Source organism: Sceloporus occidentalis, unplaced genomic scaffold (assembly GCF_023333645.1).
Source record: "Sceloporus occidentalis isolate IW3139 unplaced genomic scaffold, rSceOcc1.0.p SCAF_5, whole genome shotgun sequence".
Classification (NCBI taxonomy): domain Eukaryota; kingdom Metazoa; phylum Chordata; class Lepidosauria; order Squamata; family Phrynosomatidae; genus Sceloporus; species Sceloporus occidentalis.
In genome coordinates, this window is record NW_028316985.1 from 35,058,807 (window position 1) to 35,085,978 (window position 27,172).

At 40.5% G+C, this 27,172-nt stretch overlaps 2 protein-coding genes and 1 non-coding gene across 9 annotated transcripts in view; all 3 read right to left on the reverse strand.

Moving 5' to 3' along the window:
* LOC149311931 (extracellular serine/threonine protein kinase FAM20C-like) overlaps nucleotides 1-11,329 on the reverse strand; it is a 33,005-nt gene extending 21,676 nt beyond the window's left edge. Inside the window, exons 1-4 of one of the 3 annotated variants that reach the window (XM_089528206.1) lie at nucleotides 10,400-11,329; nucleotides 5,395-5,481; nucleotides 1,140-1,303; nucleotides 416-494 (exon numbers count right to left, since the gene is read on the reverse strand). In XM_089528206.1, coding sequence (XP_089384332.1) covers nucleotides 416-494; nucleotides 1,140-1,303; nucleotides 5,395-5,417 — 266 coding nt within the window. In that variant the 5' untranslated portion in view covers nucleotides 5,418-5,481; nucleotides 10,400-11,329. Of the gene's footprint in view, nucleotides 1-415; nucleotides 495-1,139; nucleotides 1,304-2,545; nucleotides 3,085-5,394; nucleotides 8,436-10,399 lie in introns of those variants that run through there. The other 2 variants (XM_089528205.1, XM_089528204.1) reach the window with 2 other exon arrangements.
* A 96-nt stretch (nucleotides 11,330-11,425) lies between these two features.
* LOC149311932 (dynein axonemal light chain 4-like) lies at nucleotides 11,426-24,184 on the reverse strand. 5 transcript variants are annotated; one of them, XM_089528211.1, is made up of 6 exons: nucleotides 24,101-24,173; nucleotides 20,398-20,575; nucleotides 17,894-18,082; nucleotides 14,288-14,371; nucleotides 12,790-12,871; nucleotides 11,630-11,708 (listed from the first exon to the last, which is right to left on the reverse strand). In XM_089528211.1, the coding sequence occupies exons 3-6, from the start codon at nucleotides 17,963-17,965 to the stop codon at nucleotides 11,638-11,640; spliced, it is 309 nt and encodes a 102-aa protein (XP_089384337.1). In that variant the 5' UTR covers nucleotides 17,966-18,082; nucleotides 20,398-20,575; nucleotides 24,101-24,173; the 3' UTR covers nucleotides 11,630-11,637. The 5 variants fall into 5 exon arrangements, with proteins under 5 accessions (XP_089384333.1, XP_089384335.1, XP_089384334.1 ...); XM_089528210.1 differs by having other exon boundaries at nucleotides 12,790-12,874; XM_089528207.1 differs by lacking the exon at nucleotides 12,790-12,871 and having other exon boundaries at nucleotides 11,426-11,708.
* LOC149311933 (U5 spliceosomal RNA) lies at nucleotides 12,598-12,713 on the reverse strand. The gene has a single exon (XR_016281542.1). It is a non-coding gene; the product is annotated as a U5 spliceosomal RNA (small nuclear RNA).
* Nucleotides 24,185-27,172: the final 2,988 nt, after the last annotated feature.

Here is a 27,172-nt window from a genome sequence, read left to right on the forward strand (position 1 = left end):
ACAGAAGGGGAGTTGCTATCTTTTCCTTTGAAACTGTGTGGAGCATGGATGGAGCTTGTGTACCCAAAAGACACAAGCAAAATTTAGGAAAATGCCTCTTTCAAACAGCAATACTTAATATTACACAGTGGAGGAGATATGATTATAATGAAGAAATTTTTCTTAGAATTATCACACAGATGTCTGTGCAAATGGCAACTACAAACTGTAACTAAACCCTTGTGCTTTGGTTCAGAATGAAGGGACCGTTCAATCAGTTTGCTACATACATTGACTATTACTTAACTCCACAGTACTATGTACCAAACATTATCTGTTTCCCAAATGAAATCCATCAGAGATCAGTTCAAAGCATGAAAAAGAGCCTGAACCATCCAGGTTATTGATGCAGGGTCACCAAAAGTGTTGTACTCACTTCATGGGTTTGAAGAGGGCTTGCCCATGATTGGGGAAGGTCATGATCAGCTTTAATTGTGTCCCTCCAGGCTTCTGAACTAAAATGACATCAACAAGAATCATGAGCACTCATAAGGAAGTTCAGGTTGGCATTTAGAGAAAGAGAAACAGAGAGAGAGAAAGAGAGAAGGAAGGAAGGAAGGAAGGAAGGAAGGAAGGAAGGAAGGAAGGAAGACATAGCCCATGTCACTTAGCTCTACAGCATAACCTGTCAGGAAGCACCTTTTTCCACAATTCTCCCATCAGGATGATATAACCCACCAAGTGCTGAACCGCTGAAGAGAACAAATGAAGACCAGAGGGAAAACAAAGAGGCAAACAGTGGCTGAGAGAGCCAGAGTGGTGTAGTGGTTTTAGCATTGGAGAGGAGTGGCTATGACTCTGGAGATTGGGATTAAATTCCCCGCCCAAGCATAAAAACCCACTGGGTGACCTTGGGCAAGTCATACTTTCTCAGCCTCAGAGGATGGCAATGGCAAACCCCCTCTAAGAAACTTTCCAAGACCACCTTATGATAGGTTTGCCTTAGGGTTGCCATAAGTCAAAAATGAATTGGAGGCACACAACAACAAACAGTGGATGAAATGAAAAGATGAATCTGAATATGGCACACGCACACACACGTACTCAAAATAAACAATTAAGTATGTGCCTTGTAGTTAATAGTGCCAGTAGAGTAGTACCTGAGCTGAGAATTTTTTGTGTGGCCAAATCCTCCATCAAGGCCTGGCGAGTGGGATCATGGCGGGGGTACAATTCGTAGCGATTGATGCCAGCATAAAACCGGAGCCACGCAGGGTTGGGATCATGTTTTGGAAGAATCGCATCTGGCTTCCCACTGCTGATCCTGCAGAACCCCGTACCGCCACAACAGACAAAAATAAAAGCATATGGTATGTTTATCATATATACTAACAGTGAGCTAAATTATGACTACTCTATAATCGGAATGAGGCTAGCATGAAACAAGAGGGAGTCAGCAGCCATTGCACACTCAGCAGCTGAGCATCAGGAGTGCTGGAAGACTTTTGAATGTGTGGATTTGACAGGCTCAGCACTTTTGAGGGACTCTTCTTCTACTGCTCAGAAAGAAGGGAGAAACCCTTTCCGCACCTGGCAAAGGGAAAGCTTGAGTAGAGAACAACAACAAGAGGCCTGAGGGATGCAAATTGCTTTCTCCTGGTTTAATTCAGCTTAATTTAATCAGCTCAAAAGAAAATCAGCTCACTGCAGAAAAACTGAGTATTTTGAGATCATTAGGGACCAAACCTGAGGCTACATACGTGCTAAGTTTGCTTGATATTATTGAGTCATGTTTCCCGATGGAAAATATGTCCTTTCTTTCAAAACTCATGAGAGTTCATGTTTTCACAACTATTTTGAAATCATTTCCTTTAGAAGTTATGTCCTTAGAAGTATCCCCTCAGAAGGTATGTCATTAGAAGTATCCATAGTTGTTTTCACAGGCTTTATACATAATTACACATCCGCTTCAGCCACATTTTCCATTCTTCCTCTACTAGGAGCTACACATTCCTTGATTAAGATATTTCCTTAACCTCACAAATAACTCTGGACTGGAACTAGATTAACTCATCTATCACTGCAATATAGTGTCATTTCCATAGATGCCATGCTCTACAATTAAATGTTAAAACTTTATCATAAAAAGCAATACATTCAGAAAGCAGGAAATGGAAAGCATCTTAGTGTAATAATAGTGCATTGGAAGCTAGCCCAATATATCTGAGGCCATAAGTCTATGGTTACATTTTTTGAAAGAGCAGAAATCTCTAATCTTTACAACCCCTTGAAACTCTGTTAAATTAAAATGAGATTGAGGAAGAATTAAGCATATAGTTATATACATGACCTGGATATGACTGCAGACAGAGCCATCTTTGAAGAAGATCTATATCCTTCCCAAACCCATCATCCCCAGCCTGGTAGTGGCCATACTGGCTGAGGTGGATGATAGTTGTCATAAAACACACCTAGAGGCTGCCAAGTTGGGGAAGACCAATGTATGTCCTTTGGATGAGCCATATAGTGTGCCCATGTTCCTGGAAAAAAAAAGAGATGCTCTAACCGTTCATCACTCCCGCTACTTTTCACGAAGAGCTTCATCTTGGGTTTGGAAACAAACAGCTTGTCTCTCTTTGTAATCTTGGGGCTTGGAACTTTATAGAGAGGATGTTCAAAAAGGGCAACCAGTTTGGATCTCCCTGTCCATGTTGGTTTTTCATCCACTTCTTGCTTGTTGAGGCTGTGGCTGTAGAGAGGAGTGGTATTCCTGCCACCTGTTTGTGGTACAGCTTCTGTCAAGTGAAATCCTTTTTCCAGGGAGCTGTTGCTGCCACTGAAGTCTTGGAGAATCCTCAGGTTCAGTTTATTTTTGTCTGATTGTATGGGATTAAGCGGAGGGAGACCCAGGGGTCCGGCTACATTTGGTGTACATCCACAGGAACTATGGCCAGCAGGCAGCATTAAATCCAACATCATGTGTATCAGGATAACCAAAATGAGGAAAAAGCAAAGAATGGCTTTAAGCTTCCTTTGGAACAGAGAAGGCAAGTGGCGTAGCATCTTCTTTGAGTCCTAGAGGTCAACAAGGCAAAATGCAATGGCCAAGTCCCACATGTGAGGGGGGGGGGAATCTGCAGTTTGAGCCCAACTAGCGAGGGTTAAAGGATCCTGTCTACCAATGGGACTGGTATTTCTAAAGTTGGGATTCAAAAGAAAACAGGCATACAAGTTTTTTTTCCAGAAAAAAATATGGTTAAATCCCAAAAACGTCTCAGTTCACGTTCCAGTCATCTTTATAAGTGCAGGAGGAAGGAATGAGTAAAGTTGATTTATGACCAAGGATTCCCTTCATGTAGAAATCCTCAGCAGAAAAGAGGCAGAAAAGGACGTTGCGGGTGAATTTAACATTATTGACATAGGCAGGGCAGGTGGTGTCAAGGTTAACAAGAACAGACCAAACTCCAAATCGATAGCAGCAGGCTTGCCAATGCTACTTCAGAATATAATCTCACATATCAAACCTTTGTGGAACCTTACCACATCCCTCCAACAGGCCCAGAAATGTATTCTCTCCCTATACATATACATCCTCAATGGGCCACTTACATATACAGGGGAGAGAAGACAGATTTCTTGAGGAAAACATAGCGATACTATTGCTTTCTGGATCTGAATCATATAGAAATGTTGGCATGGGGCACCTAAATTTGGGACTGTAAACATTTAATAATGCTGGTCATCGAGTATAATGCAAGGATAACAATCTTGGTTACTGCATCTCTTGTTTTTGTGAGGCAGATGGCCAGGATCACGCTCAACTGACTGTGTAGGAAAGCCTTCAATCACAACAGAACTAATTTATCCTGTTTTGAAGTAATATGCTTTACCATCTGAAGAACATCCCACCCCATCAGTTTTGGTTCCTGCTCAGACAAAGGGCTGCCTCCACGTTTACTCCCACAAAACTATCAAGTCCAGAATTTAATATTACATAACTGTACTGCTATGGCACTCAGTGTGGCTTGTGTGAGGTTTTCTTATTTAACTTCACAATAGCCCTTTTCCGTAAGCAGGGTCACAGCAAGACATGTTGCTGCCTGAGATGAAAAACAAGATGGCACCTACATTCTAAATTCATTCTAAATTCTAAATTCATTCTAAATTCAGGAAGTGACTTGCATGCCAGTTAAATATTGGCAATAGAACAGCATCCTCCACCACATCTGACCAGTTTCATGGAATAGGACAGGCCATGTGGCACACACAGCTTCATTCTCCAGCATACAAAAACTGCTAGTGGGATTGGTCAGGTGGAACGGCTAAAGGAATGGCACCTGAGGCAATTCCCTCACTCTGCCTAATAGATTGGCTGGCCCTATTTGTCAGCCAAGTCTTATGTAGGGGGCATCACTGGGAGGTGTGGGGAGTGAGGATCACACTAGGTTACACGCTAAAGGGAGGGTGACACCACTGTTCCCCAAACATCTCCCTGTTGGCAGAAACAGGCTGTGGTGTTTGCCTGTATCCCTTTAAAACACTGAAGAGATGGTGTTAGTGGGGCAAGGCTCAGTTGAAGGAGAAAAGAGAGGCCACAGGTTTTCAAAATTTAATTAAGATTTATTATTATTATTATTATTAACCTTTATTTATAAAGTGCTGTAAATTTACACAGCGCTGTACATTTTTCTTTAAAAAATTCACATTTTACCAAATTTTCATTTTAACCCCATGAAACTATGTATGTGTAAATACATGTAGGCTGTGTGCTTGATCTTGTAATTTAAAAGTAGCAATAGCACTTTAGCATTTACATTTCTATAGTGAACTAAGCACACTTTAAGCGGTTTACAAACGTTTTAGTCAATTGCCCCCAACAAGCTGGATACTCATTTTACCGATCTATGAAAGGATGGAAGGCTAAGTCAACCTGGAGCCCTACGGATCAAACACACAATGCTGTGACAGCGGTACCAGCATTTAACTATTCAACCTGTGCCACTAGGTATAATTTTAATTTTGCTAGAGCCAGTGTGACATAGTGTTTTGAGTGCTTGATGAGGATTCTGGAGACCAGGTTTTGATTGTGAGCTTGACCATAAAACCCACTGGGGTAACCTTGGGCAAGTCACAACCTCTCAGCCTCAGGGGAGGGCAATCGCAAACCTCCTCTGAACAAATCTTGCAAAGAAAACCATAATTTCCGTATATCACTGAAAGTAATGGGAATAGTTGTAGCATAAACAGTGTGTGTTGTGTGCCTCCAAGTCATTTCTCACCTTAAGTGATCCTATCATGGGGTTTATGAGTACCAATAGTACAAAAAACAATAAGAAAGGTTTTGTATGGTGTGGGATGGGAAGAGGTCAATGGGGGTGAGTGACACCATGAGTTATCACACTGGGTGACGCCAACCTTAGTGATGCCACTGGTCTCATGTCACGCCCTGTGCTTCATGGTTGAAGAGCAGGAATCTTTTCCTCAAGCAATCTTACTGGGACCCTGTTTGAAGGAGACAGTGCACAAATAAACTCTTATACTTTGAAAATATACAGCCATTTTTCCCCTGCAGGCCACTTCTGACATCCAGCCATACATCCACTGTGACACATTCACTTTTTCGTTCACATAGAAATATCTCAGCTGCTGAAAGAACGATGAGTTCTCCGCTTTCTTATGTCCCATGGTGCGGACGTTGCCTGGTAACTGTCTGCAGCTAACACCTTCAGTCGCCCCAGATTCTGACAACACTATATTTCTTTTTCTGCCTTGCACTGCAGTAATATCTCAGCCAGGGCAAAGCAAAAAAGCCCTATTTCTCCCTTGGGGGTGTGCTGGAGAAACATACTCTTTGCTGCACTTGTATGTATGGTTTGGAAGGCACATTTCAGTCAAACTAGTTAACTTCAAAACCTGCTTAAAGGACTGAACAGTAGGAAATGGTGACTAATAAAATTGACACAGATGGAGGCACTGAAAGGGCTCAGCACTGAATTCATGTTCACTTGGAGTATCCTACATGGCTCAATTTTTGTACCCTGTGAGATGGTCCAATGAAATGAATTACATTCAACCCTCTGTATCCATGGCTTTTTTTAAATCCAGAGATTCAAGCATCCACAGCTTGAAAATATTTTTTAAATCTATAAATTCCAAAAAGCAAACCATGATTGTGGTTTTCTAGGCAGTTTGTTCAGAGGAGGTTTGGCCTTGCCTTCCTCTGAGGCTGAGAGAGTGTAATGCTCTAATCCCATATAAATAGTCAAACTTTCCATCTATATGAAGGTTACACCTAAAGAAATAAACTGTGAATGTGGCCCTGCTGCACAAATCATGTTGAAAATGTTAACATTGGTTATGTTAGCATTAATTACAAATGTCAACAACTGTAATGAACTGGGCAGTGCAGAACACAGTCTAGGGACCACAGCTTCTAGGTAAACCATGTACGATGACAGCCTCAGGAGGACTAGAAATAAAATACATCTCTGCAAGTAACTATGAATTAAATGCTAGTCTCTTTCAGTCTAGCTATTGTATTTTGGAAAGTAAAGCAGAAACATGTCAATTGTATTTCCTGTTCCACCCTTCTGTTGTGATGCACAAGGGAAGTCTGTGTATATAGGTTTTTAAAAGTGCACAATATGAAGTTTGTGCATTTTAAGCTATATACACCTTTAAAAACATTTTACCATAAGCATGGAAAGAGGCAATCAATTTCCATGGCTGTGCTTTTGTTTAACTGAACTGTCTAGTTTTGGTAGATGGGATGGAGCAGGAAGATGACTCATTGGAGTCTTTTGCTGCTTTAGTTTTAATGTTACCTTTAAAGTATATTAGTATGTAAAGGGATCTTATAGCACCTCTGAGATGAACTGAAAGATAGGGGTTGGTAGCATGAGCTTTTGTAGACTTGAACTTACTTCCTCAAATGCAGACTAACACAGCTGTCTTTGAATTTAAAGTATGCTGTAATTTTATCTGGCCTTTCACTGTCTTTTTCCAGAGTGCTCATCTGGGGGGCTTTAGGTGTCATTTTTAACTACTCCAAACCAACATTAATTTTAATAATTTTCTAATCACCCTTCCTACGTCAGGGCTGGGGAACCTACTACCTTCTCAATTTGGATGAACCACAAGTCCCACTGACCTTCACTCACTGAGGCTTAAGGAAACTGGAGCCAAACACTTAGAGGACACAAACATATGGTCCTATCTACAAAGGGCCAGGTATTGAACCTTTATCTTCTTCACCCATAACATAGGGAGAAGCAGCACAATGTGTGGATTCATGGTTGCTTTCATTTGTCAATCTGCTTATTCAGTACTGTCTCCAAGCTCTGTGTAAGGACAGACTAGTTTTGTGTCACACATTGAGATGAAAACTAAGGAGTCACTGGACTGTGATCTGAGGATTTGCATCACTTGAACGTCGATGACATTAACCAAATAGTTTTTCATTAAGTTGGATGTGAGCTTGTGGTGAAATGACAAGAGCGTGCTTCAAAGCCAGCCATTCACACCAGGCAATCTGTCAATGCGCAATGTTGCCATGACATCATTCCAGAACAACACTCCAATCCCTAGCTCCTACCTCTTGGCAGCAATATGTGAGTCATGTTCACACTTTGCAAGAGCTGTTCTGCTCTGAAAACTTCTTTCATTCCTTATTCCTTCCATGGGGTATATATATATATAGGCCAACCCAATTACAGAACATAATGTTCCCATGGCGGTTCACTGCAAAGTAAGTCATAATAATAGTACATTGCTTAAAATTGCACTCTGGAGCATTGGGGCCTAGCAATTATGTTTGGTATTGTTCTCCAGTTGACCAATTCCTCAACCACAACTCCAGGTAATAAAGAGAGGAGAGTACCATTGTAAAATAAAACTCCCCCCTCCCACAGTTAAAGAAAAGTACATCTGTTGCTGGAAACATTATTGGTAAGAATATTGTGGAGCCACTACTTAAGATAAGAGCACCATCAAATTTGTAAAATGAGTACACAGATCAGGAACAGGGGACCCGAGTTCAGAGTACTAGACCTCTTCATCTGATCCACCAAGACCGCTATGGGGAGCTTTTCTCTGCCCAAAACCCTTTAAGGGCGGGGACTGGTTCTGCTGGGAGACACCTTGAATGAGCAGTTCCCAAGCAAAACTTCTCAGCAAGGAGCTGCCACTTCAAGGCATCAGCAGCACTTTGAAGGAACAGCTCCCCTAGGATTTCTCACCCGCTGAGAAAGGCATGAACCAAACAAAGGCACAAAACTGGGGAGTTGTTGCTGCTGCTTCGTAGCAATGGAAAGCCACATTTCCACTGAGGAATGCAGTACATTTTCCCTCGCTCCACCCAAGTATGCATGCGAGTGGTATGGATGTCTTCTCTTCCATAGAAAGTGTTGATTATGAAAACACTCTGCCCCTTTCACAGAATATTACAATGGTGGACTAAATCTTTGTCTTTTGCTTTTAACCACCCCCCCCCCCCAAACTGTGTTTTCATATAATTAATTCTATTTTTTTTTTCTTCTCACCAGGAAAAAAATGTTTAGGAGAAAAAGGCAGAAAAAAATACACAATGTTTTTTCACTGACAAGTGCTAGGAGCCCTTTGTCTGCAAGACACAGGTTTATTAGAGAAAATGATGTCTGTGTGTGTGAGAGAACAGTTTTGTGTGGAAAAGGGGAATGGGGTGGGGGTAACCCTGTGCAAATCAAGGTTATTCTGGGAGTTATAGCCCCAAAAAGCAATTTTTCCAAGTTCTGGATTCCAGCCACTTTCACCTGAGTACAGAGAGTGGAATGTGGCCTTAGGTTTGTTTTTTTTAAAGCAAGATATCAATGCATATCTCAAAGGTGGTTTCTTAAGGTAAAGCACATATACTATTCCTGCTTGTGAGGATTTCCAAATAAATTTAGACATCAGTGCAGGAAATTCAGAGGCTTCTCTTCTGCTGGAGCTGCTATTTCCCAGCAGTGATTCTGACTAAAGAAGCTGAGGGCTGGCTAAATCATACTGATCTCTCTCACTTCATGCAGGTCACTGCTATAACCCACATGACCAATGGACCTTGATAAGAGCCAGATAAAATAGCCAGCAGATTATTTGCTGAGATAAGAATCCACCTTGGCATGTTGATTTCTATGGGTCAACCTGACACCAGGATAGGTCATTATGACCAACGCAGATGCCAACATACATTTATATGAGAAACATTAACTTTGTATTTCTTTCTGAAAGATTAAAGATATCCACAGCAACTCAATCACAGATTCTACATTCAAAATAGATACATTACTTTCTTTTCCCTCCTAGTCCTTTCTGTATAATCATATAACATTGAACTACTCTCCCTTCTCTGTCATATCAATATGTAATCTATTAAAAAGACTGGACAGCCTGTTACTATTGAGCAACAAGGAGGAGAGGTGTGTGGAAATATTGACTTGTTTCCACTCTTGGGCAGAAATAATTGGAGCTCTATTAATTTTAGAGGGATGATTCCAACCAGGTGGTTGGTAAACTGACCCATAAAGAATGCTTTGAGACTTGTTCCTATGGCTATGTGACATTGAGAACCATGTCAATAATGCTTCAATTTAACTGTTCCAGGTTCAACAGTCTTCTCTATTGCAATAGGTTAGTCACATGGACATCAAGGACCAAAAGGGCTTTTGACTCAACTCCTTGTTGCAAAATAGGAGCAGAGGCTCTTCTGCATGTCCCATTAAAACACAGGGACTCTTGTAGGAGCATTCTCACCACCCAGCTCCATATGGGGGTCAGATTGCCTCATCACTACACATGTTTTAGATGGGAAGTAGCAACTGCCCTGCTCTTTGACTTTTGGTGGATTTTTAATATTGCATTCTGATTTATTTTAAAGAAGACAGTGTATTACTTTTGATTGTTGTAGTACTGTACTGCATAACTGTATTGTTTTAAAGCAGGAGGGCAGTGGTGTAGCTTTCAAGATGTTATTAGCCTGCAGTTCCCAACATTCACCTTTGGCAATTGGAACTGCTAGGAGTTGCAGTCCAACAATATCTGGAGGGTTACATTTTCCCTTATTAATAACTTTTTATAGTTACCTATATGTTACCCTCACAATAGTTCACCATACATGATCACAATCCTATAAGCCACAGGCAGACAGCAGGTATGTTGCAAGAATCTCTAGATTAAGTGACATATCATGCAGTAAGGCAATTAATATTTTTATTTTGAGTATAGTATTTGTTTTAACATTTATTATTGCCATCTGCCTTGGGCTCTGTTGAAGAAAGATGGGATATCAATGCTTTAAATCAATTAATAAAATAAATCTTTTCTATGCCACTTTGAGTTCTGTTGAAGAAAATTTGCATATATAAATGCAATAAATAAAACACACTTTTTTTTCAGCAAACTTCACCTGGCACCAACTCTTAATAACTGAAGAATTACAACTTCAGAGCCTGTGAATGACCAAAACCAATCCAGCATGTTCTCAATGGAAAACTGCAGGGGTGAGTGGGTGGATGTACATGTTGCCTAACAACTGTACAACCTCTAGTGCCTCAGAAAAAGTGGGAGACAAATTCATAGTGGATTAGAAGCATAAACACTGAATTCACAAAACAGTTGTCATAATATTTTCATGGCATAATAGTTCTTTTGGATTACATACTGAAAACTCATTCCATCATTAATGAACAGACATACAGATGATCACTAAGTGGATGCCTCACACATAAGCCATGCATTTAAAAAAACTTTTTATTGTAAAAAAGTAAGTCCCCGCCATACTCCAAATTCAAATAAGCTGTATAGAAAATACGATTAGGATCATTCCATTAATTGAACACCCTTGTGACAGCATTATTAGTTTCTACAAAATGGAAGTTCAATTGTACTTAAAAGTTTGAGAAACTGGCAGTTTATAAAGCTCCTTCCCACACTACCAGTTTCTGAAGAACACATTGGCATCATGACACTCCCACCCATCCCACATGCTATGCAAAATAGTTTTATTTGTGTGCCATACGCTTTAGTAGCTATATCAGTGCTCTGTAGGTGTAGTGAGGAGGTGGAAGGGCAATTCTCCTAGCAACCGTCCACCAGGTCAGGTTTTTCAAGCTGGTACAGATACTTTTCACAACCAGGCAGCTGTCACGCAGGCAGAAGAGAAATCAGCTGCCTTATTCAGTCCATGTCCCAGAAAGTGGGAGGAATAGTAAGAAGAAACAGCAGCAGGTTTGGATAACAACCCTTCTCTCACATACCACCTGTACTGTATGGCTTAATAAACTCCTGCTCCTTCTTGTGCGAGTCCACCTCCAAGCAAAAAGCCACATTGGTAAAGTCAGAGTCAAACACACTATGAGCTAGATTAAGTAGCTCAAACAGATTTACACACACACACACATCCTAAGTATTTTTGATCAAACTAGTATATAAATAAGAAAAAGCCAATATTTTTATTAAAAATAAAGCTTCCCTTTAAGTTGTACAAAAAACAATGAAAAGTTTGGAAAAAAATTCCTGAATGTGGTGTGCTTGGATGCGGCGAGAATATGTCAGGAGCACCTCCAAACACAAACAGCTAGACTGCCTCCAAAGAACATATACAGCAGATTCTTCACCTCATGGGTGATCTCGAAACCAAAGCCCTCACCAATCACCACATGCCAGGAGGAGCCATACTTCTTGTCCATTGTCTCTTTGATCATCTTGGCAGCACTCTGAAGAGCAAACATGAAGAACCAACAAAGGAAGGGAACAGAAGGCAAAAGGGAAGGAATGGCAATTAGATAGATGGAATGTATTTTACTGTCTCACATTGCCCCAACCTACTCTGAGGAGAATTTGCAGTAAGACTCGTATATTGGAGAAGAATAAACTATAAAAAATACTTTAGCTGAATGTCTTATTAAAAATATATATAGTTGTTAAATGCCTTCAAATTGAGCTTGACTCATGTCAATCCTGTGTATGAGACATTTCCAATCCACTCTGTCCTCCACTGCTCTGCTTAGGTCCTGTAAATTCAGACCCATGACCTCCCTGAATCTAGCCATCTAGCATGCAGTCTTCTTCTCTTTCTACTGCCTTCTACCTTTCCTAGCATCGTCTTTTCTGAGAGTCATGTCATCTCATAATGTGGCCAAAGTACAACAGCCCCAATTTAGTCATCCTGGCTTCCAGGAAGAGTTCTGTTCTAGGAGTCATAAAGACTCTTGTTAATTTCTAGGTCTCCCCACCTCTTTTGTTCATTTAATTTGTGTGTTGCCTAAAGACACAAATGAAGATACTTAAAAAGAATTGTCCAAATGGAGGTTGAAGTTCATTGGATCAGAAGTGAGCTGGATTTGGTAGGACTGTGGAGAGACTGTCACATCGCCTCTACACCACTGGACACAAAAAGCGGCTGAGCTGGGAAAATAGAGAGCAAAACCAGCGGAACAAAAAACTAAAAACTTGTGAGACTGAAAACACTTCAGGAGGAATAAACAGAATTGTTGAAGCATATTCATTATTATTTAAAATTTTTATTCAGCATTCATCTTATCTGCTGCTTTATGACTTTTTAAAACTCTTAGAATAATGCCTATCTATTGTATTTTTAAAATTATCTTTATTTTATTTTAGGCCTCAAATATTAGGCAAAAACTCATAAATGTTCCTCTTCACAGAAATCTTTAGTAAAAGGCAAAAGATTTATATGATCTGAAGATAAACCAGACCTTTATTTTATTTTTGGTTTTGAAATTAATTTTAATGGTGACTGAAGATAACTTAAAATAAGTATAAGTCCTGTGGTACCTTCAAATCTAACACATTTATTATGGCAGAAGCTTTGTAGACTAGTGTCCATTTCATCAGAGGTATGAAGTTTTATCCTGAACTGCTGGTATATAAACACATGGTTGGGAGAGAGAGTGAATAGTGAGGTCAGAAACAAATAAAATGTAGTGTCAATTGCATTACTAACAGTGACCACATGCAAAACAAACTGAAAGACCATGATACTAGGCAAATCAGTGGCCACCCAGTACAATTTGTTTTTAAACACTCTTTACACTAGCTTAAAAGGACATAAAATGTAACCTTCTGATTAATGTTATTTCAGCTTTTTCTTATTCTGCTTTCTTTTCAAATATTCTGTGCTTAAGAACAAATCTTTAAGTTTAGTTCAGTATTATGGGAGACCAAAATGTTCTCCCTTTGTTTTAAAAAAATATTGCCTTGTTCACGGAAATAAATTGTTCTTACCGAATTGCTATTTAACTCATTTTGAAAGATATTCTGCATTTTGATCCTTTTTTAAAATTAATCTGGCATGACTATTCAAATTATTATGATATCATCTACTACAGCTTATGTTCAACTAACATTTAAAACCTTTTTTTCTTATGTGAAAAACTCAAAAGTGTTTAATAAAAAGAGCCACCTGCTTTACTTGGATAATGAAATGAAAATATCTTGCTGTCTCAGAATGATACTGTGCATGAGTTAAGAAAAACTGATGAAGATGTACGAAAGAACTTCAAGACACAATTTCATCTCTATTATGGCCTGTTACAGACTGCCAAAATAAAGCTGCTTCGGGTCTCTTTGGAGGTATGCTATTTAAATGATGCATGGGTCCTAAGAGTCCAGAGGTTGCTCCAAAGCCACACTCCATTCCTAAGCACCAGAGTGCAGCTTTTGGTGCAGCTTCCGGATTCTTAGTATGCATGCATCATTTAAATAGCATACCTCCAAAGAGACCTGAAGCAGCTTTATTTTGGCAGTCTGTAACAGGCCAATGAAACTTCCACTAGTTTACTAAAGTTAGTACCTCTTTGTAAAATGTGTACATAAAGAGATTATTCAAGTCAAACAACTTTCTTGGTCCCATTGTTGTCCCTATTTCACTTACAAGAGGCAAAAATCTATAATAAAAAGTCTCTCACAGAAGCCAGATTTAATGTCAATGTATCTTTCCTAACCATCCATAATAAAATACACTTTAGGAAACATTTCTTCTGTTTCAAGAAGGTACATTAATGTTCTAGTCTAGTGTTTCCATGCCCATCAATAGTCTTTTACAGAAGTTTATTATCAGAAAGAGGGCAGAAAAAGAGGATACTTGCATAACATGCCTGGTTACTGCTTTAAATTTTTTTTACATAAGCATATGACAGAGTTATGAATGGGGCTATGCTTCCATTCTTCTATTATATATTTCCCTTTAGGAGAGGCAGTAAAAAAATAAAAACGAAACTGGAGCCTATTTGGTGTGTTGCCAAGCAGATACTGTTTCAGGGAAGGCCGATACCTCATTGTTGGTGGCGTACTTCTCACAAGCAGTGACACACAATTCCATGGCTTCTACTCGCATTTCTTCTGGCATGTCTGTGTGCTGGAAGAAAACACAAAAAAGAAGGACATCAGACACAGAACTGCAAGGCACATTAACAGTCCCTTCTGCAGCACAAGGCCAGCACCAGTACCACCACCTCTTTCTTTCATGTTTGGTTAAGAGTGGGAATGCAATACAAAGACAAGCTGACTCCAGATGTTACAAGAAGACAGAATTCAAGAGAATCCTGGTTTGTGGAGAATGATGCCTGTGTGCTGAGACATGCTAAGTAGCTGCTTCCATTTGTAGCAGGAGTAACTATCATTACATGCAAATCCAGCTCTCTGGGTTGCCTCTCCCTTATTGTGCTGGAGAAAGAACAATTGTGACATGCAAACAGGGTCACAACATGCTTCCTGAGGACTGAGAAATGGGGGCAGACAGACAGTTTACATTAGCAGAGCAGTAAGGTAGGGATACAATATGGAATATATTCCGGTAAGAAGAACAGAGCAAGACCAATTTCTTTACAGATTCCTTCATTTCAAGAAGGAATTCTGGATGACAGAATTGGGAGCATACTTATCAAATTTGCAGATGACACCAAATTAGGAGGAATAGCTAATACTCCAGAGGACAGGATCAACATTCAAATTGATCTGATTAGACTAGAAAGCTGGGCCAAAGCTAACAAAATGAAATTCAACACAGAGAAATGTAAGGTACTGCACTTAGGGCAGAAAAATGAAATGCACAGATATAGGATGGGGGACACCTGGCTGAATGAAACTACACGTGAAAGGGATCTGGGAGTCCAAGTAGACCACAAGTTGAACATGAGTCAACAGTGCGATGCGGCAGCTAAAAAAGCCAATGCAATTTTAGGCTGCATCAATAAAAGTATAGTGTCTAGATCAAGAGAAGTAATAGTGCCACTGTATTCTGCTCTGGTCAGGCCCTACCTGGAATACTGTGTCCAGTTCTGGGCACCACAATTCAAAAAGGACATCGAGAAACTGGAGCGTGTCCAGAAGAGGGCGACTAAAATGGTGAAAGGTCTGGAAACCTTGCCCTATGAGGAACGACTCAGGGAGCTGGGGATGTTTAGCCTGGAGAAGAGAAGGTTAAGAGGTGATATGATAGCCCTGTTTAAATATTTGAAGGGATGTCATATTGAGGAGGAAGCAAGCTTGTTTTCTGCTGCTCCAGAGAACAGGACCCGGAACAATGGAGGCAAACTCCAGGAAAAGAGATTCCACCTCAACATTAGGAAGAACTTCCTGACAGTAAGGGCTGTTCAACAGTGGAACACACTCCCTCGGAGTGTAGTGGAGTCTCCTTCCTTGGAGGTCTTTAAGCAGAGGCTAGATGGCCATCTATTGGGGATGCTTTGATTGGATTTCCTGTATGGCAGGGGGTTGGACTGGATGGCCCGTGCGGTCTCTTCCAACTCTATGATTCTATCTGTTGCAAACAGCAGAACCTACTAAGTGGTACTTCCCTCAGTACTGATATTTCTCCTTCTTGAGATACACACATTTATGTAATGCCCATTTGGATAAGCCTTTGCTTTGATGGATGGCAGACTTTCTGGCACTTCCAAATTGGCATAATATATTGCTGGTAGGTTTGGTATTTTAATGTAACTGTAAGTTTCATCTGAATGCCTGTGTCATCAATATATTGTTTTAGCTGCCTTGAGAATTGGGGAAAATGGATTAGAAATATGTTAAATACAAAATGTATTATTCTGAGGAAAAAGGGATTTCACAGAAGGCCAGCTTGAGTATGCAAAGTCTCTAAATGTGTATGCCTGGCTGAAACAAGCCACTGGACTTTATCAGATTGCACTACAGAAACCTGAGCCCAAAGAACAGACAAGCAGGTAGCCTTTCTTGATGTGCCCCACATTAAACATTAGGTTACTGAAAGTGAAGGCACAATGCCACCAAAACACTCTGACATGCAGGAAGAGAGAACATACCAGTCCCAGGAAACTTTCAAATGCCAGAACTTTAAATAGTTTCAATAAGGACACTTCTTTAGAAGGATGCCAAACAGCTTCCAATCACTCTGCTTTTCTTTATCTTGCACAATTAAATAATCCTGTCGATGCCTAGCCATTCTACAGATTTCTTGTGATGTTAACCACTGCAATCCAGCCTCAGAAATACTGTATTTCATCCACGTTTCAATTGTTCCTTCAGTTCTTCTTGCTACTCTTCTCAATCCTACCCACCTGTTATGAACTACTCAGTATTACATCTGCCATTCATGTAATCTTGCTATCTACAGTATCCTTTTTATATACTTCTTAGCACTATACTCCTTTTTTCTTTTTCCAGTTTTCCTTCATATTTTCAAGTCCACTGTGCAGGCCCCAAGGATAAGTTTTCTTTTCGCCCCTCTTCTTAAACAAAACTTTTAAATTAATAGCATTCCAAGTGTTTCCCTCCCACAGACTAAGCTAAGTGATATACCACACATTTCATTCTTTTTGGCAAAGCGACTTAGATACAGTATGCATTACTATTAAGTGATTAAGCACAAGGTGGTACAATTATCTTTCTTGAATAAGATCTACTGATCAAAAGAACTTGTACTTTTCCATATATCTACAGTATATTATAAATAGATAAAGCATACTTAAAATACAGGCATACTCCCGTTAACAAAGCTCTGACAGAAAAGGTCCTTTTTACAAAGACTTTTTATGCCATAGCATCTTTCTTGGCTTGAAGTATTTTAGCAGCACTGGTATTGCAGGAGATAGTATAGAAAAGTCAAAGAAACATAGACTTTCATTGGTGGTTTACAACAGCAGGTCAGCAGGAAACACTGCAATAAACAAAGCTTCAGCTTGGGAAAGAATGAGATACTGCTTTAGCCTATCATTTTGTAGCTGCGTGTGCCTACCTATGACAAGCAAGTAAACAGAAGCTGTCCTCAGAATCCCTTACTGAGAATGTATGAACAGTAAAACAGAGCAAAGCCTCACCATATTCCCCCAGCATATTTTAAAAAACATAGAACTGTACATTTGGCCACCAAAATGGAAGTCCTAAAAAAGCAGAGTCTGGTGATAGAAAAAATAATCTCTGGAAGCATTTTGGAAGAAACTTTCAAGTGGTCTCTGGAAGGTTCAAAATGTTTTTATTTATGCAAGGCTTACCTGAACTGGTTTCATTTCATATGTGCATACTGTTAGTTTTGAATAGTGTATTGAAAAATATTGAACCTCTCTTCTTTTTTGTGGTGGAAAACCAGTCCCTATTCGTACTATATTACTTCTGCCTCGAGTACCAAATTTTCTGTTAAATAGGTACCCATCTACTTCGTTAACTGAGGTATACCCATAGTGCTTACTACTTAATTAAGTAGGCATTCCTGTTTTAACAGTATTGCTGTAGGAACCTTAGGCAATCATATCTTCATAGGCTTACTGTTTAATCTCTAAAGCAATTGGTTCTTCCGCTGTCAAAACTCTCTTATTTGTATAAAATGGCAAATAAAAATGGAACACAGTGAATCTGTTTTCTTCTTATCTCAGAACATAACATACCTTTTCGGTTTCACTCTTACCCTGATTAGAGGGAAGCTGTGAAGTCTCTTATAGTCTGCCTCCTCTTTTTTCCCGTCCCCAGTATCTGCCATTGTCCTCTCACTCTGACCCTGGGAAGGGGCAGAGCCGTCTGTAGGGACTCAATCACGTGTAGGCTATAACCTTTTACAATTTAGGCCACACAAGGTTTGCTGAAATAGGATGTTCTGCTGCTTAGAAGAAAAAAAAGGGAGGAAAATTAGAAAGTGCAGAAATTAGAAAAACATAATCTACAGAACAATCTGCTGAGGTTATCATATGAGATCTTTAAAAGAATAAAAAAATATTACTGAGATGGTCATGATATTATGAAGTTACAGTTTATAGTCTTTATTTTCGCAACTGTCTTAGTAGTAAATGCAAAGTTTAAAAGTCTTATTAGGCTAATGCTTCTTACTAGATCACAATATAAAGGTCACATATTATTGAGCTAGCTTTCAAGTTCTCTACAAGGGGTTGGGAAAAGGAATCTAAAATCCAGCTGTTACTCACAACTGCCACCATGTTCAAGCTGAAGCTGCAGTGACTGTGACAATCTTGCCTCGCTTGGTTTAGCTATTGCCATTTGTACCAACTTAATTTGGGAGGTCAAAGTTTTCAAAGCAGCAAGTTCTTTGTTACTCTTTTTCAGTCACATAGAGAACAATGCTTAAATCTTACCCCTCTTCATCCAGTTAACCTTATGTACTCATAAGTGTGGGGTTTACAGGAAATATAGGGCAACAGGGAGGTGTGGCTTCAACCTAGCAAATATTTTTAGATATTTAATCTCTGAATTTTCACAACACGCCTATAGAAAATAACTATAAATGAAATGTAAGAATAAACAATACAAACTCAGTTTAAACATTAAAGGACAATGCTGTCTTCTTCAAAGACAAGACTACATTAATCTTACAGACAAATGCATTATCAATTATTGCTGGGACAAATGTTCAAATGATTTTCCTCTTTTAACAGCAATGATGGCAATGTATGTGTATAGCAGGCAATAGAACTACTGGAAATGTATGTTTGCATTAAAGGAATAGCTTTTCATATTCTCATTTGGTTTTTTCATCTATATTTTTCAAGAGCTCTACTGCCTATCATTACTGTGATTTAACCAAGAGTATTTTGTAAGTTGTTCAGATAATTTCTTCAGCTCACCCATTTAATAAAATGGCACCCTGAGATCCTTTCAATGTTTTACAGAGCTGGTGTGAAGTAGGATTAATCTGGTGCCACAGCAAAAGTAATGGGCAGATAGATCTTGGAAATCTTCTTTCAAAAAGTAATTACTTGGTTACTTTCCTTTAAAGTAGTTTGGCTTGCTATAAAATACACTCTCCTCTCATTCACCTCATCCTTGCCACAGAAACCCACAACAGTGCATGACGCAGCAGCACAAACAAGTATGTCAATAATATGATATTCTCCTGCCTCCATTTAGTGTGATCACATTTTCCATAACGACTTTAAAGTTATAACTGAACTGCAAAAGAAATGATGTTATACTTTATTAAATTCTCACTATAGGGTCATTGCTAGAAGTAACTAATGCTAAAGAATTTGTTATTTCCAAGCAATGAGAAACATGTAGGTATGCTAATTTATTTATATAGTAATTTTAACAGTAGCACTTCTCAGTCTTTTATGTAAAGGATAACTGGACCAGTGTCCCACTGTGTCTTCACATCATTCTTGCAGTCTTGTGGTTTTGTTTCCATTTAGCCAATAATATTTTTGAATGAACTCCTAAATTACGTATCAACACTGTTCCACAATAATTAAACATTTGCAAACAATTGTGAAAAGATTGCAATGTAACATACTAAAAAGGAATGATACACTTTTTAAGATTTTGTAACATGTTGTAAATACTGGAAATACGATGGCCTGGACAATCTAGGGGGAGGTCAATCATAGCTGAACTCATAGCTGAACTGGGACAAATAAGATTTTCTGGTGGGCCCCATCATGTACACATTTGTGTGCGCACACACACACACACACATATATACATTGGGAGATTACAATTCTAGGTTAAGATGGTGATCTAGTATTGTTATTTATTATGTTGCTGTCCATTTGACAAACTGAATTACACAGTAAATTCAGCTGCTGTGTGATAGGGTTACAGGCAAGATGTAACCTTATATGTACATCTGCACACACAAATGTGTACACGATGGGGACCACCAGAAAATCCTATTTGTCCCAGTTCAGCTATGAGTGACAGACTGATCTCCCCCGAGATTGTCCAAGACATCGTATTTCCAACTCCAATGTATGGTTTGAAAGCTGGACAGGGAAGAAAGCTGATAGTGAAAAAATAAACTCATTTGAAATGTGGTGCTGGAGCAGAATTCTGCAGATACCCTGTTTTCCAAAAAGACAGATAAGTGGGTTTGAGAGCAGATCAAGCCTGAACTCTCCCTAGAAGCCAAGATGACTAAACTGAGACTGTTGTACTTTGGCCATATCATGAGAAGATACAACTCACTTGAAAAGACAACAATGCTTGGTAAGGTGGAGGGCAGAAGAAAAAGAGGAAGACCACATTCCAGATGGATAGCCTCAATCAAGGAAGCCGCGGCCTGAGTCTGGAAGACCTGAGTGGGGCTGTTGATGACAGGGTGACTTGGCGGTCTCTCATTCATAGGGTGTTGACTTGACAGCAGCTAGCAACAAACTCAACAGAATTAGAACAAGGCCTTGCCATTCATTTCTGAAAAGTTTTATCTCCCCTTTATAGCGCATTTCAAGGCTGATGGCAGAGAAAATAACATCTGGGGCAAAGCCACCAGTTCAAAGCCATACCTGAGTGGAGATGTTTGGGGGTGGCGGTGGTTCTGAGCTAGAAAAGTCTAAAATTGCTCTCCCTTCCCAGGAAGAATTGTGGTAAATGAAAATGGTTGAAACAACTGACTAACCTATCAGGGTGACCAAATATCCTCATTTTCCAGGACATATCTACATTTCAATCTTCTGTCCAGGAGGAATTCTAAAATGTCTTCCATTTTGAGCATGACTAAGAGGCCCATTCATTAACACCACATTTGCTGTCCCCCTTTGAGAAATGTGTCCACTTGGCAGCCTGTCCTCACTGCAAACAGGAGGGACAGGATGGATCCTTCTAAAGTTGCTTTTTCTAGTCTTCTAAAGTTCTTTTTTCATGAAAGCAGCAGCAGAGGAGACTTTCCCCCAGAGCTCAGAGAGCATCTGTTTGTCGAAACGGAAAGGTCAGCAAAAGTTTTAGGCAATGGGCTGCTTGAGGATACAATGCAAATGCTGAAAGGTTCCCCCCACCTTAATTTCAGCACAATAGACAAATGAAAGAAGTAATTTAAATGTGCACTTGTCCCTCCACATTTGCGGCTTTGACATTTGCGGATCTGATTATTTACGGATTTCATTAGTATGTTCCCTTTAGGAATATCTAGGTCCTTCAGTGCAACCCTCTATCAAAAGTTGCACTGAAGGACCTAGAGATTCCTAGAGAGAACACTCCAACAGCTCCTCTGGCACAATTCTATGGCCAGTGTCTGGTAGATGTTGACCACAGAGTTGCACTGGAAGACATAGAAATTCCTGGAGAGTGTTAGGTAAAAACACAGTGTTTTTGTTATTTGTGGTTTTTCCACATTCACGGTGGTCCTGTGCCCCTAACCCCAGTGAATGTGGAGGGAGGAGTGTAGATTTAGTCAAAGGTTTGTTGCTAGTACAGTAAGCCTTTGTCTTGCCCAGAAGTTCATAAGTATATTGCAAGCCAACAAGGCATTTTAACAAAGATAGGTTCATCAGAAAAATATGGTTGAGTACATAACAATAAAAGCCAGCATGGCTTAGTGGTTGGAGTGTTGGACTACGACTCTGGAAACCAGGGTTCAATTCCCAGCTTGGCCATGGAAACCCAGTGGGTGACCCTGGACAAATCACACTCTCTCAGCCTCAAAAGATGGAAATGGCAAAAACCTTCTCTGAACAAATCTTGCCAAGAAAACCTTTGTTGATGTTGCTGAGTTCCTTCAATTCATTTCCATCTTCTGGTGACTCTACTAAAGTGAAGTTACCTTGGGTTTTTCTTGGCAAGCTTTGTTCAGAGGAGGTTTGCCATTGCCTTCCCCTGAGGCCGGGACAGTGTGACTTGCCCAAGGTCACTCAATGGGGTCCACCTTAGGGTCGCCACAAGTTGATAACCCCTTGAAGGCACACAACATAATAAAATACAGCGTATCTAACACAGGTCCAAAACACACTGCAGAAATAATGCAGCTTGACAGGGAATCCTGTGAACTGTAGTTTGTTGTGGCACCAGAGCTCTCTCTGACAGAGAAGGCTAAATGTCTCACAAAACTACAGTTCCCAGGATTCCCTAGCATTGAGCCGGGGCAGTCAAAGTGCTCTCAAGCTGGATTATTTCTTCAGTGTGTTTTGGACCTCATGACCCCTATGAAATGAATTTATATTTCTATGAGTGTTTTTAGCTTTTACTGGGTATCGCTCCACATTTTTCCTTGCGTGTCCTACATTTGGCAGTGCCTTGTCCTCCTTCGTGGTCAGGACACCTCTGGCTACCCCTGTCTCTGCTGTACTCAAAACCTGGTGCATCATTTCCTCCTCCCCTGAACAGGACCTACTAAAACAAATGGCAGTACTTGCCCATAGGGAAACCATACTTGCCCACAGAGAACCACTGGAGAATACATGCCCACAGGAAATAATAATAGAATACTTGCCCATAGAGGATCATTGGGGAATACTTGCCCATAAAGAATAATAATAGGATAATACTCGCCCATAGGGAATCATTTATGGATTCCTTTTTTGGTGCTGAAAGGTTTAGCAACCCAGCCTCTATATTCTCTAAATATGACTTGGATGACAGAACTGGGGGAACACGTATCAAATCTGCAGATGACACCAAATTAGGAGGAGCAGCTAATACCCCAGAGGACAGGATCAAAATTAAAAATGACCTGGATAGCTTAGAAAGCTGGGCCAAAGCTAACAAAATGAGTTTCAACAGGGAGAAATGTAAGGCACTGCTCTTAGGGTGAAAAAATGAAATGCACAGATATAGGACGGGGGACACCTGGCTGAATGAAACTACGTGTGAAAGGGATCTAGGAGTCCAAGTAGACCACAAGTTGAACATGAGTCAACAGTGTGATGCAGCAGCTAAAAAGGCCAATGCAATTCTAGGCTGCATCAATAGAAGTATAGTGTCTAGAGATCAAGGGAAGTAATAGTGCCACTGTATTCTGCTTTGGTGAGGCCCCACCTGGAATATTGTGTCCATTTCTGGGCACCACAATTCAAAAAAGACATTGAGAAACTGGAGCGTGTCCAAAGGAGGGCAGCTAAAATGGTGAAAGGTCTGGAAACCATGTCCTATGAGGAACGACTCAGGGAGCTGGGGATGTTTAGCCTGGAGAAGAGAAGGTTAAGAGGTGATATGATAGCCCTGTTTAAATACTTGAAAGGATGTCACATTGAGGAGGGAGCAAGCTTGTTTTCTGCTGCTCCAGAGAACAGGACCCGGAACAATGGATGCAAGCTGCAGGAAAAGAGATTCCACCGCAACATTAGGAGGAACTTCCTGAGAGTAAGGGCTGTTCGACATAGGAACACACTCCTTCCTCAGAGTGTAGTGGAGCCTCCTTCCTTGGAAGTCTTTAAGCAGAGGCTGGATGGCCATCTGCTGGAGATGCTTTGATTGGGAGTTCCTGCATGGCAGAAGAATGGGGTTGGACTGGATCAGGGCCCTTGCGGTCTCTTCCAACTCTACGGTTCTATGGTTCTCTATGGGCAAGTGTTCTGCAATGCTTCTCTATGGGAAGGTATTTCCCAACGATCCCCTTTGGGCAAACATTCCCAGTGTTCCCCTATAGGAAAGCACTGCGCTCTCCCATGATCCCCTATGGCTCCGTCTTCCCCAGTGTTTCCCTATGGGCCAGTGCTGCCCTTTGGACTCGGACCTCCCTCCCCGAGCGGGTCCCAAGGAGAGCGTGCCCTTGCTGCCCCTGGGAAGGGCGAGGGGGTCCCGCGCAGGCGCAAAGGTCCGGGCGGAGGGCGAGGCGGAAGAGCCCCGCGAGACCCGGCTGGGGAGGTGGGCTGTGGGACCCCTCAGGGCTACGGAGGCGGAAAGGGTCCAAGCGGGGAGCCCTAGACCCACGCGCCACCCTCCATTTCCCCTCTCTCACCTGCGTCACCTCGACCCCGAGCCTCGAACAGCCGCTTCCCTCTGGTTGTTAAGGAGAGAAACGTGCTTGTCTTAGCAACCGAAGGAGGAAGTCCCGCCTCCTCTCTCCCCATAGGGCGGCTGATAAGGGTCCGGAGCAAGGGATAGGGGAGGAGTACTGTCAATCACGTGAAAGGGTCCTCGAGAGCTGGACCGGCGCTTTAGGTGTCTAAATAAAATGCCTGATAGCAGCAGTGCTGACAAAACTTTAGCTCAGTGCCCCCTCAAGCTGTGTTCTTTAAGGAATTTTGGACTTCAGCTCCCAGAATCCCAGGCTATTGGCCAACATGGCTGAGGCTTCTGGGAGGTGAAGTCCAAAATCTCTTGAAGCGGCACAGTTTGGGGGGAAACCACTGCTTTAGAGTATCGCACTGCACACTCTTAAAACAAGGCTAATCTGCTTCAGTGCTCTGGCTGCCTCCTGTTGCATTCTGGGACTTGTAGTTTATGAAGGCGCGTTTAGAATATTCAGACAGAGAGGCATCTTAGGCCCTCACTGAATTACAAACCCCAAAATGCAACAGGGTTTTAAGAGTGTACTTTGTTGGTGTGTGCCTCCAAGTTGTTTATTGTTTATTGTGAACCTATCATGGGGTTGATATTGACATGAGGTTGATATTCAAAGGTACCTTTGAATATCTTGCTGTACCTTTGATATTAACTGAAAGAAAGAAGCTAGTAGCATGGAAATTACCACATTACACTATTATAGTGCTGCTATTCCACTTTGACTGCTCTGGCTGTCTCCTGTGGCATTCTGGGATTTGTAGTTCAGTGAGCCCAAAGAGCTCTCTGGCTGAGACTTCTAAATGCCCCCTCATTAAACTGCAAATCCCAGAATGCCATAGAAGGCAGCCAGAGCAGTTAAAGTGGAACAGCAGCACTATAACAGTGTAGTAGTGCAAGTTGTTGTTGTGTGCCTTCAAGTCATTTAGGGCGAACCTATCATGGGGTTCTCTTGGCACAGTTTGTTCAGAGGAGGTTTGTCATTGCCTTCCCCTGAAGGCTGAGAGAGTGTGACTTGCTCAAGGTCACCCCAGTAGGTTTCCATGGCTGAGCTGGGATTTGAACCTTGGTCTCCAGAGTTGTAGCCCAACACTCAAACCAAGACGCCATGCTGGCTCTCACTGACGGAGCGTATCGCTTTTTCAAACCAATAACAACAATAAACGTGGTGTATTGGCTTGAGCGTTGGACTATGACTCTGGAGGTCAGGGTTCAAATCCCTACTCAAGCATAAAAGCCCACTGGGTGACCTTGGGCAAGTCACACTCTCTCAGCCTCAGAGGAAGACAACCCTATGATAGTTTCGCCTTAGGGTCACCATAAGTTTAAAAAAAATAAATTGGAGGCACACAACAACAACAACTACAAACGATTGATGAAATAAGAAGCAAAAGATGAATCTGAATGTGGCATATGTATGTGTGTGTGTGTGTGTATAATTTAAGTTTTCAAGAATTAAAATACACATTTAACACAAGATGAATCTGAATGTGGTGTGTGTGTGTGTGTGTGTATAATTTAAGTTTTCAAGAATTAAAACACACATTTAACACATACTTATATGACCAAGATTTGAAAAAAAAATTGTAAGCCGCTCTGAGAGCCTTTGTTGCTAAAGAGTAGGGTATAAATATTCAAATAAATAAAATAAATAAGATTTAATCAACAAAGACTATACACATGCACATAACACTAACTAACATTTAAGTTACTTCCTCACAAGTTGTAATCACAATATTTTAAGACTTCTAAATGCAATTATACATAGGTTTTAACCCTAATTTATATTCTTCTTGATTTGACATTTTCTTACCGATATTAATCAATGAGGTTTCTATTCCTGCTGCAACTGTACATTATACTCTTTATCTCAAGCTTAAATTTTACTCCATTACTCCTCTTTCTAGAAAGTTATTATAACCAATATTCCCCATATGCAAATATGTTTTGCATTATTTTTCTAGCTTTCAAGCTGTTCCTTCTATTATCCTATTTTTTCAACTTAAGTATATATAGTAAAAAAATGACTTGGAGGCACATAAGAACAACAACAACTACTACTGCTAACAAGAAGTAATTCCCATGTTACAAAGGGGTCAATACAATCTGAAGCCATGATACCCCTATGGTCTCACCATTGCACTAGTAACCCTATTAAATAACATAAAAATACATGTTGCATTCAGGTACTGTTCATTATCCATCTGCGGAGCTTTTTAAAGCAACCCACTTTACAGATAATCTCTTCCCTTATTTCTTTGGCATAGGAAGAAAAAAACACACCAAACAAATTGGTACTTAGAGACCCAAGTGTTGTTATCAATCTCCAGGTGGAGCCTGGACTCTTTGTCCATTATTGAGTTTATGAATCATAGAATAATAGAGCTGGAAGAGACTACAAGGGCCATCAAGTCCATGAGTTTTTAAAGTTTTTGTTACCTTTTCCCCTCCAACACCAAATGGAATAATATTAAAACAAAATAATAATTAAAAAGGGATTGTTAAAACAGACAAAAAAAAAGTAGATGGGTTAAACTAAGCATACCCTGACAGATCAAAACATCGAACAGATTAAACTGATTTAATTCTCAATTCCTCTTAGGTTATCTTGTTGTTCAGGGAACTAGAGCTCTTTAACAGAAAGTTCTAAGTAAGGCTGCATCTACACTATAGAAATAACACAGTCTGACACTATTTTAAGTGCCATAGCTCCATCCTATGGAATTGTGGGATTTATAGTCTTGCAAAGGCTGCCAGAGTGCTGATGCCTCAAAAAACTACAAATGCCAGGATTGTGTAGGATGGAGCCATGGCAGTTACAGTGGTGTCAAACTACATTATTTCTAAAGTGTAGATGCACCCAAAGTAGAAATCTTTGGATTCTATAGGATGGAGCAATGTTAAACTTCTGTAGATATGTAGTGTAGATAAGTGCTCCTTTGACTATCTGATGTGGGAGACCAGCCATTACTTTTTCCATTGTGCCAAGGACCAGCACTGTATTTGTGGTTGTTTTGCTCTCCACTGG

What these genes read in the sequence shown, in the direction of transcription:
- LOC149311932 (XM_089528208.1), bottom strand. Translation starts at nt 17,965, where the DNA reads ATGGCAGATACTGGGGACGGGAAAAAAGAGGAGGCAGACTATAAGAGA. An exon ending in ACAGCTTCCCTCTAATCAGG is followed by an intron (nt 14,372 to 17,893) that starts GTAAGAGTGAAA and finishes GTTTTCTTCCAG; the next exon opens with CACACAGACATGCCAGAAGA. An exon ending in AGTACGCCACCAACAATGAG is followed by an intron (nt 11,709 to 14,287) that starts GTATCGGCCTTC and finishes TTTGCTCTTCAG; the next exon opens with AGTGCTGCCAAGATGATCAA.